At 44.9% G+C, this 11,298-nt stretch overlaps 1 protein-coding gene across 1 annotated transcript; it reads left to right on the forward strand.

Annotated features, from left to right (window-relative positions):
• Nucleotides 1–1,578: 1,578 nt before the first annotated feature.
• LOC123728948 (Krueppel-like factor 10) lies at nucleotides 1,579–8,084 on the forward strand. Its single transcript, XM_045701874.1, has 4 exons — nucleotides 1,579–1,751; nucleotides 5,537–5,785; nucleotides 5,949–6,783; nucleotides 7,100–8,084. Exons 1-4 carry the CDS (start codon nucleotides 1,710–1,712, stop codon nucleotides 7,402–7,404), a joined length of 1,431 nt encoding a protein of 476 aa, XP_045557830.1. The 5' UTR covers nucleotides 1,579–1,709; the 3' UTR covers nucleotides 7,405–8,084.
• The last annotated feature ends 3,214 nt before the right edge of the window (nucleotides 8,085–11,298 follow it).

Consider the following 11,298-nt stretch of genomic DNA (forward strand, 5'->3'; position numbering starts at 1 on the left):
TCCCATTGTTCCCAGTCTCTGCCCCATGGAGGATCGTCTAGACAGCTGACACTTACCACTTACCTTTACTTACCATCTCTGTTGGCAGGATAGAACACTACCAGCCCTACTGAGGGCAGCAGTCCAAAAACCGCACAGACACTTAATAGGGCGATGTCTCTCTCTGTACACAGCCACATTGGGGTGGCAGGTAGCCTAGTGGTTAGAGCGTTGGGTCAGTAACTGAAAAGTTGCTGGATCGAATCCCTGAGCTGACAAGGTAAAAATCTGTTGTTCTGCCCCTGAACAAGGCAGTTAACCCACTGTTCCCCAATAGGCCGTCATTGTAAATAAGAATTTGTTCTCAACAGACTTGCCTAGTTAAATGAATAAAGTTTAGGCTTTATCTACCCAGGTTTAAATCCCTTGAGGTTAAAGGGAATATAGAAAAAAATTGCTTTTGTCTGTAGCAGATAGAGTTAAGTGCCTTGCTCAAGGGCACAGTGACAGGAACACTTTAACTCTCACCAGATTGTTCCTGTCAGCTGGGATTCAAACCAGCAACTCTCCTGTTGTTGGAAACCAGATATCAAAACCAGATATGCAATGTGGTCTCGGAGCATTTCATATTATTCTGTATCTGTATGTAAATCCGAGACGATCCATTTAGTATGATGTCTTACATTTCGTATGGTATGTGTTCATTTGTGGATGTCCATCATCCATTTCGTATGAAATGTTATGAATTACAATTCATATGATATGTTACAAATTTGCAAAATGAACAATGTTAGGAATTTGCTAAACTTATGACATGTTACGAATTCCAATTTGTTGTGGCTAACGTTAGCTCTAGGGGTTTGGGGTTAAAGGTTAGGAGTTAGCTAAAAGGGTTAAGGTTTGAGGAAGGGTTAGCTAAAAGGGTTACGGTTAGGGGAATGGTTAGCTAACATGCTAAGTAGTTACAAAGTAGATACAAAGTAGTAAGTAGTTGAAAAGTTGATAATTAGCTAAAATGATGAAGAGATCCATGATGAGTTTTGAACACACAACCTTTGAGTTGCTAGAAGTTCATGTTATACACCTACCCAACCACCCTCCTGTTTTATGCAACCATACCAAATGTAATATATGATACAAATTTGGTATCCAGGATTTACGTTTACTATATTGTATAGTCTATGAGACCAGTTTGCTATATAATATTGGATTTTATATTTTTAAGTCAAGTCTTATTGACTTCAAAACATTAATGTTTATTTTTTATTTGTACCAAAAATATCAGGTGTGTAAAAGAATGTAATATAATATAACAATTAAAGTATCATCAGATGTAGTTCAGTAGACTGGAAAATAACTGATATCTTTCAAAATTCGACAATTCGTCATGTTAGAGGTTTTATGTGACTCACTCAACTCGGGAAAAGAGGATTCGCAGCGGTATTTTCACACCCTGATGCTGTTGTGTACCACGCTGTTTCCACGGACCACATCAGCACCTGATCACGCGTTAATTCTTCTCTTATTGGTTTCTGTCTTACACACCTTTGTGTCTGATTGGCTGAAAGTAGAGACCGGCCCCTCTGTATCCCACTGCATTTGAAATTATGGATGAACGGAATTAGAAAAAGGACAAGGGAAACATATATTGTAACATTTACCACAAGTCCGACTGTCACACACCACTTCATTAACACAGTTAAATTACATTCGATACATTGTCTCCGAATATGAGAAAATGTATGTCGTCCTTTGTCGAGCGCCACAACAATGTAAGTAGCTACAATCCTCATTCTCACTTAAGTATTTAGAAACCACTAACGTTCGGGTGATGTTCGATGATTACGTTTTGTTTAAAAAAAAAGGTGCATATATCTCTTTGGAATAGGTTTTGAATGTAAACATAACTTTTTTAGATATTTTCAGTAATAATAAGTGGATGTTGAGATTTAGTTGAATTTGTAGGACAGTAGATTTGAGTCCCATCTCTCTGCGTAGCTTGTGGGAGGGGGCGTGGGACTGTTTGTATAAGCAGCACGCCCGGTGCATCTGCTGGGTAACTGTGTTAAAGGCCAAAGTGCTGGGAAACACTAGCCGATCACTCAGTTCACAAAATTCTGAACTTTGATAGGGGGCACAAATTCTGAACTCCTCATAAGGGGCCGCAGTGGCTGGCGGGTCTGCGTACCCACATCCATACCCACACCCACACATGCAGTCAACTGATTTGTGCAGTTAAATGACTGAACTCTCTTAACTATAGTAAAATGTAGTATACCAGTAGCCAGGGCTGGCCTAAGCCTTTTTGGTGCCTTAAGTAAGCAAAACATTTTACTTGTTTACTTGACAGCAGAGATACATTTTTTTAGTTTTAAAGTTCATTTACGGCAATTCTATACATTTTGCCATTGCACATAGGGGCTCCTGAGTGGCACAGCGGTCAAAGGCACTACATACCCTGGTTTGATCCTGGGCTGTATCACAACCGGCCATGATCGGGAGGCTGATAGGGTGGCGCACAATTGGCCCAGCGTCACCGTCATTGTAAAATAAGAATTTGTTCTTAACTGACTTGCCTAGTTAAATAAAAACATCCTGCTGACTCTGGAATGCTGTCTTTCTGGCTTTCTAGGCAGAGTTCCTCTGTCCTGTGTCTGTGTTCTTTTGCCTATCTTAATCTTGTCTTTTTATTTGCCAATCTGAGATATGGCTTTTTCTTTGCAACTCTGCCTGGGCCAGCATCCCGGAATCGCCTCTTCACTGTTGACGTTGAGACTGGTGTTTTGCGTGTATTATTTAATGAAGCTGCCAGTTGAGGACTTGTGAGTTGTCTGTTTCTCAAACTAGACATTCTAATGTACTTGTCCTCTTGCTCAGTTGTGCACCGGGGCCTACTGGGGCCTACCACTCCTCTTTCTATTCTGGTTAGAGCCAGTTTGCGCTGTTCTGTGAAGGGAGTAGTACACAGCATTGTATGAGATCTTCAATTTCTTGGCAATTTCTTGCATGGAATAGCCATCATTTCTCAGAACATGAATAGACTGACAAGTTTCAGAAGAAAGTCCTTTGTTTCTGGCCATTTTGTGCCTGTAATTGAACCCACAAATGCTGATGCTCCAGATACTCAACTAGTCTAAAGAAGTCCAGTTTTATTGCTTCTTTAATAAGACAACAGTTTTCAGCTGTGCTAACATAATTGCAAAAGGGTTTTCTAATGATCAATTAGCCTTTTAAAATGATAAACAGATTAGCTAATACAACGAGCCATTAGAACACAGGAGTGATGGTTGCTGATAATGGGCCTCTGTACGCCTATGTAGATATTCCATAAAAAATCAGCCGTTTCCAGCTGCAAAAGTCATTTACAACATTAACAATGTCTACACTGTATTTCTGATCAATTTTATGTTATTTTAATGGACAATTGTTTTTGCTTTTCTTTAAAAAAACAATAACATTTCTAAGTGACCCCAAACTTAATGCATTAGTGTGTGTGTCGGGTATACATATATATTCCCAAAGAAGTAGGGCACTGGGCCTTAATAGTTGTATCAGGGATGCTGGGCCAAGTTGCCTCCAATGCTTCCCATAATTGTGTCAAGTTGGCTGGATGTCTATTGGGTGGTGGACCATTCTTGATACACATGGAAAACTGTTTGGTGTGAAAAACCCAGCAGCGTTGTATTTATTGAAACAAACCGGTGCACCTGGCACTGAAATATACTGCTCAAAAAAATAAAGGGAACACTAAAATAACACATCCTACATCTGAATGAATGAAATAATCTTATTAAATACTTTTTTCTTTACATAGTTGAATGTGCTGACAACAAAATCACACAAAAATAATCCATGGAAATCCAATTTATCAACCCATGGAGGTCTGGATTTGGAGTCACACTCAAAATTAAAGTGGAAAACCACACTACAGGCTGATCCAACTTTGATGTAATGTCCTTAAAACAAGTCAAAATGAGGCTCAGTAGTGTGTGTGGCCTCCACGTGCCTGTATGACCTCCCTACAACGCCTGGGCATGCTCCTGATGAGGTGGCGGATGGTCTCCTGAGGGATCTCCTCCCAGACCTGGACTAAAGCATCCGCCAACTCCTGGACAGTCTGTGGTGCAACGTGGCGTTGCTGGATGGAGCGAGACATGATGTCCCAGATGTGCTCAATTAGATTCAGGTCTGGGGAACGGGCGGGCCAGTCCATAGCATCAATGCCTTCCTCTTGCAGGAACTGCTGACACACTCCAGCCACATGAGGTCTAGCATTGTCTTGCATTAGGAGGAACCCAGGGCCAACCGCACCAGCATATGGTCTCACAAGGGCTCTGAGGATCTCATCTCGGTACCTAATGGCAGTCAGGCTACCTCTGGCGAGCACATGGAGGGCTGTGCGGCCCCCCAAAGAAATGCCACCCCACACCATGACTGACCCACCGCCAGCCAAACCGGTCATGCTGGAGGATGTTGCAGGCAGCAGAACGTTCTCCACGGCGTCTCCAGACTCTGTCACGTCTGTCACGTGCTCAGTGTGAACCTGCTTTCATCTGTGAAGAGCACAGGGCGCCAGTGGCGAATTTGCCAATCTTGGTGTTCTCTGGCAAATGCCAAACGTCCTGCACGGTGTTGGGCTATAAGCACAACCCCCACCTGTGGACGTCGGGCCCTCATACCACCCTCATGGAGTCTGTTTCTGAACATTTGAGCAGACACATGCACATTTGTGGCCTGCTGGAGGTCATTTTGCAGGGCTCTGGCAGTGCTTCTCCTGCTCCTCCTTGCACAAAGGCGGAGGTAGCGGTCCTGCTGCTGGGTTGTTGCCCTCCTACGGCCTCCTCCACGTCTCCTGATGTACTGGCCTGTCTCCTGGTAGCGCCTCCATGCTCTGGACACTACGCTGACAGACACAGCAAACCTTCTTGCCACAGCTCGCATTGATGTGCCATCCTGGATGAGCTGCACTACCTGAGCCATTTGTGTGGGTTGTTGACTCCGTCTCATGCTACCACTAGAGTGAAAGCACCGCCAGCATTCAAAAGTGACCAAAACATCAGCCAGGAAGCATAGGAACTGAGAAGTGGTCTGTGGTCACCACCTGCAGAACCACTCCTTTATTGGGGGTGTCTTGCTAATTGCCTATAATTTCCACCTGTTGTCTATTCTATTTGCACAACAGCATGTGAAATGTATTGTCAATCAGTGTTGCTTCCTAAGTGGACAGTTTGATTTCACAGAAGTGTGATTGACTTGGAGTTACATTGTGTTGTTTAAGTGTTCCCTTTATTTTTTTGAGCAGTGTATTTTGTCTTGCCCACTTACCCTCTGAATGGCACATATGAACAAGCCATGTCTCAATTGTCTCAAGGCTTAAAAATCCTTATTTAACCTGTCTCCTCCCCTTCATCTACACTGATTGAAGTGGATTTAACAAGTGACATTAATAAGGGTTCATAGCTTTCACTTGGATTCACCTGGTCAGTCAATATCATGGAAAGAGCAGGTGTTCTTAATGTTTTGTACACTCAGTGTATATTTCTTTATCTGTTAACAGAGTGGCACAATGGAAGTTGATGAGCTGTACTATCCTGGCAGTCAGAACCATGAAGAGTCCCAGTGTCACCCTATGGCCGTGGGAGACATGGAGGCGGTGGAAGCTCTTATGTTCATGAACACCCACTGGAAAGCCAGGACGTCCAGGAGCTTCAAGCATAGACAGTTCCGACCTCTGACCCCTTCCTCTGACTTCTCAGAGGATGACTCTTGTCTCTCACTTGACCCGGCTGAGGTTCATGAGTCTCTGGTAAATTTCCTGTGTTACTTGTGTGTTCTCTCAAGTTCTGTCACATACATTCACTGTGATAATCCTCCATACTAAGTGAAATGTTATAAATATAACCTCACACAATGTAGAGATTATATCGTTTCGTAACCACTTCCTTGTTTTTCTTTACCCTCCGTCTCAGTGTATGACCCCGCCATACAGCCCGCCAAACTTTGAGGCCATTCACAGTCATCCTGCTCCAGAGACAGTACAGACCTCCTGGTGCCAGAGCCATAACCCACAGCCAGCACAGCAGGGCTTGACACAGCCACAGATGGTCAGCCAGCCCCGATCACAGGCCACCAGTGTGATCCGTCACACTGCAGACGCACAGCACTGCAGCTGGAGCATCTGTCCAGCCGCCCCCCTGGAGCACAGACTAACCCAACCCCTGCCTCCCCAGCCAAGCCCAGAAAGCATCAACCCCCTGGCAGATAGGCTATCTGGCAGGGACTCCAAAGGGAACATGACACCCCTTGACTCCTCTGCTGAACTGGCTACCACCCAGGCTCCGGTTACTGTGACTCTGCCAGCCACTGTTGGTAAAATCCACCAACCTACATCGGTGTCCCCTGTCAACTGTGGGGTTTCTCCTGTTCCGGTTTACTGCCAGATACTACCTGCTGTGCCCATTGCAGCGAACAATCATATTCCAATGGTAGAGACCAGTCACCAACAACAGTCAGCAGCAGTTGGCCCTCCTTCAGTTTTCTTCATGGGCGACCAGGTGACAAAGGGCCCTATCATCTTCTTGGTTTCCTGGCCAGTTGTCGGGATCCAGCCGTCAGTGCTGACACCTGGTGGCACCAAGCTGCCAGCCATCGCCCCAGCGCCAGGCTTCACCTCAGTGGTCCAGTGGAGTAGCCCGCAGCCCGCTGAGGTGTCCAGAGTCCGCAGCCATATCTGCCCCCACGAGGACTGTGGCAAGACCTACTTTAAGAGCTCCCACCTCAAGGCTCACATGAGGACTCACACAGGTAAGACAGGGCTGGTGGGGAGTCTGGTTTAAATGTTACAAATTCATGTAGTGGCCATTTTGTTTACAAGTAACACAAGCATTACATATTGTAGGAATAACAACAGAGCTTATCTCAGTTTTTTTTGAAGTTGGTGTTCTTTTCTTTGGCTTTTTCTTGCTACCTTATTGGTGCTGTAATTGCACTAAAGCCACAACGTTCAAAGACCTCCTTACATGCCATAATAACAAGATCAGGTAATCACCCTCTTAGCCTGTATGGCTGACTGTGTGTGTCCTGCTGTAACACTAGTCTTTCCTCTATGTGTTCTGTTCAGGTGAGAAACCTTTCAAATGCAGGTGGGAAGGCTGTGAGAGACGCTTCGCCCGATCCGATGAGCTATCACGCCACCGTAGAACCCACACGGGAGAGAAGCGCTTTGCCTGCCCCATGTGCCACAGCCGCTTCATGCGTAGCGACCACCTGGCCAAGCACGCCCGTCGACACCTGGACACCAACAAGAAGCCCTGTTGGCAGATGGGAGTCTGTCACAGCGTTGATGTTACACATGTAGTGTTTTCAGCACCGTTCCTTCGTTCTCTGCCCGGAATAAACTCTTGCCTTAAAGACCCTGTAGAATAAGCTGTTTCTTCATTAAATGGGAAGGAACTCATTCACTGTGATACTGCTCACTGAAGACTTCAATGCAATTAATTACATGTTGAATTCTTAAAAAACTAAAGTTGTTAGACATGTTTAAAGTTTCTTGACTTATAATTTCATATTTCATTCAGGTCCACTTGAGATATTATGTTGTTATTGGCAGTTTAATGTATGATGAATGATAGCAGGGTTTCACTCCTTTTCTATTAAGTTTGATCAGCTCTTACTTGTTGAAGATTATACAAATATTATATTTTACAACTGTGCTTTGAACTACTGACGAGACGAGATCAACCTCTTGTCATTTGGTTGTAGTGGTGGCAACTGTCCGCTCTTTCTGTGGCAACCTCCAAAGTGTGGCGCAAGGTACAGAAATGTAGAAGTCAAATCTGTGAACAACTAGAGCCTTAAATAGACTCTTTCAGAATCTCTGAGCCTACCAAATAAGTAAATTACCATTATGGATTGCAAAACTGCTTGACTATTAGATCTTGTGCATTAATTGTTTATCTACCTACTGAATGTGCTCAATACACTGTATATTTAATATTCATGAGAGTTATGTTTGGCCAAAGATAAAATGTTGTATATTTAACTTGACTAAATTACATACATTTTTATTATTTTGTTACAGGTGAAATAAAATGTGTAAAACTTTACTAGTTTGTTGTACTTGTGTTGAATTCAAATCAAATTGTATTTGTCACATGCGCCAAATACAACAGGTGTAGACCTTACCATGAAATGCTCACTTACAAGCCCTTAACTAACAATGCAGTTCAAGAAATGGTTAAGAAAATATTTACAAAATAAACTAAAGTAAAAAGTAACAAAATAATAATACAGAGTCAATGTGCGGGGGTACAGGTTAGTCAAGGTCATTTGTACATGTAGGTGGAGGGAAAGTGACTGCATAGATAATAAACAGCAAGTAGCAGCAGTGTAAAAACAAGGGGGGGCATTTATTGAATTGTTCAGCAGTCTTATGGCTTGGGGGTAGAAGCTGTTAAGGAGCCTTTTGGACCTAGACTTGGCACTCCGGGTACATCTTGCCATGCGGTAGCAGTGAGAACAGTCTATGACTGGGGTGATTGTAGTCTGACAATTTTTTGTCCCTTCCTAGATTCGTCCGTTATACTGCCAGATGGTGAAGAGTGATTCATCACTACAGAGAACGTGTTTCTACTGCTTGAGTTCAATGGCAGCGAGCTTTACACCACTCCAGCCGACGCTTGGCATTGCGCATGGTGATCTTAGGCTTGGGTGAGGCTGCTCGGCCATGGAAACCCATTTCATGAAGCTCCCGACAAACAGTTATTTTGCTGATGTTTTTTGGATCTCGATAGGGAGTGTTGGAACCAAGGACAGATTTTTTTTTTACTCGCTACGCGTTTCAGCACTCGGCTGTCCTGTTCTGTGAGCTTGTGTGGCCTACCACTTCGCTACTGAACCGTTGTTGCTCCTAGACGTTTCCACTTCACAATAACAGCACTTACAGTTGACCAGGGCAGCTCTAGCGGGGCAGAAATGTCACAAACTGACTTGTTGGAAAGATGGCATCCTATGACTGTGCCACATTGAAAGTCACTGAGCTCTTCAGTAAGGCCATTCTACTGCCAATGTTTGTCTATGGAGATTGTATAACTGTGTACTCGATTTTATACACCTGTAAGAAACGGGTGTGGCTGAAATAGCCGAATCCACTAATTTCAAGGGGTGTCAACATACTTTTGTATATATAGTGTATCTATGTTTAGCTTTCTTAATGAACCAGAAAATCAACTGTTATTTCTGGTTGTTTATTAAAGTTAGCTGCCCAAAGCTCATTGATCCTGCTTTGTAGTATACCTCTCTTTCTGGGTGTGTATCTGTGTCAGTTCAAGGCGATGTTGTGACTGAATAGTGGGTGAGGTCACCAGAGTGTCCTTCCATTGAGAGGCATTCACTTTCTGTGTAGCGTGAACATAAAACCACCTACTCAACATTGTTATCCTCAGTCGAAAATAGACAACACACCCTGTTCTAGTGGAATATACACTGTATATTAGGTACACCAGCACATTTTCCCGAATATGGTTTGCTCCTACAGAGACTGATTAATGTGGCCTGCAATATAAAGCAGGCAGACAGGCATCCAGTTGCTGTTCAATTGAACGTTAGATTGGGCAAAACGAGTGACCTAAGCGACTTTGAACGTGTTATGATCGTCGGTGCCAGTATCTCAGAAACAGCTGGCCTCCTAGGCTTTTCATGCACGACAGTGTATAGGGTTTACCGAGAATGGTGCGACAAACAAAAAACATCCAGTCAGTGGCAGTCCTATGGGCGAAAACTTGCTTGTTGATAAGAGGTCGAAGGAGAATGGCAAGAATCGTGCAAGCTAAAAGGCAAACAGGCAAATAACGGCATACAACAGTGGTGGCATCTCGGAACGCACAACTCGTCGGTCCTTGTCATGAATGGGCTGTTGCAGTAGACAACCACACCGGGTTCCACTCCTATCAGCTAAAAACAAGAAGAAGCGGCTCCAGTGGGCATACGATCACCAACACTGGACGATTGAGGAGTGGAAAAACTTTGCCTGGTCCTATGAATCCTGGTTCCTGTTGCGTCATGCTGATGACAGAGTCAGGATGTGGTGTAAGCAGCACGAGTATGGCTCTATCCTGCCTGGTGTTAATGGTACAGGCTGGTGGCGGAATGGAGTGGGGAATGTTTTCCTGGCACACGTTAGGTCTCTTGACCTTGCTTCCGGACAAGCTAAACACCTTCTTCGCCCACTTTGAGGATAACACAGTGCCACTGACACGGTCCGCTACCAAGGACTGTGGGCCCTCCTTCTCCGTGGCCGACGTAAGACATTTAAGCGTGTTAACCTTCGCAAGGCTGCCGGCCTAGACGGCATCCCAAGCCACGTCCTCAGAGCATGTGCAGACCAGTTGACTGGTGTTTAGACATATTCAATCTCTCCCTATCCCTGTCTGCTTTCCCCACTTGCTTCAAGATGTCCACCATTGTTCCATGAAGTGCTTTGAGAGGCTAGTTAAGGATCAAGACCCACTTCAATTTGCTTACCGCCCCAATAGGTCCACAGACGATGCAATCGCCATCGCACTGCCCTATCCCATCTGAACAAGAAGAATACCTATGTAAGAATGCTGTTCATTGACTACAGCTCAGCATTCAACACCATAGTACCCGCCAAGCTCATCATTAAGTTCGGGCCCTGGGTCTGAACCCCGCCCTGTGCAACTGGGTACTGGAAACAACACCTCCACTTTGCTGATCCTCAACACTGGGGCCCACAAGGGTGCGTGCTCAGCCCCCTCCTGTACTCCCTGTTCACCAATGACTGCGTGGCCACGTACGCCTCCAACTCAATCAAGTTTGCAGCATTAGTAGGCTTGATTACCAACAATGACAAGACAGCCTACAGGGAGGTGAGGGCCCTGGGAGAGTGGTGCAAGGAAAATAACCTCTCACTCAACATCAACAAAACCAAGGAGCTGATCGTGAACTTCAGGAAACAGCAGAGGGAGCACGCCCCTATCCACATCGATGGGACTGCAGTGGAGAAGGTGGAAAGATTCAAGTTCCTTGGTGTACTCATCACTGACGATCTGAAATGGTCCACCCACACAGACAGTGTGGTGAACAAGGCGCAACAGCGCCTCTTCAACCTCAGGAGGCTGAAGAAATTTGGCTTGGCCCCCAAAACCCTCACAAACTTTTACAGATGCACAATTGAGAGCATCATGTCGGGCTGTATCACCGCCTTGTACGGCAACTGCTACGCCCGCAACGGTCTGCTCAACACATCACCGGAGGCAAACTACCTGCCCTCCAGGACACCTAGAGCACCCGATGTCACAA

Source organism: Salmo salar, chromosome ssa02, assembly GCF_905237065.1.
Source record: "Salmo salar chromosome ssa02, Ssal_v3.1, whole genome shotgun sequence".
NCBI classification, from domain to species: Eukaryota; Metazoa; Chordata; class Actinopteri; order Salmoniformes; family Salmonidae; genus Salmo; species Salmo salar.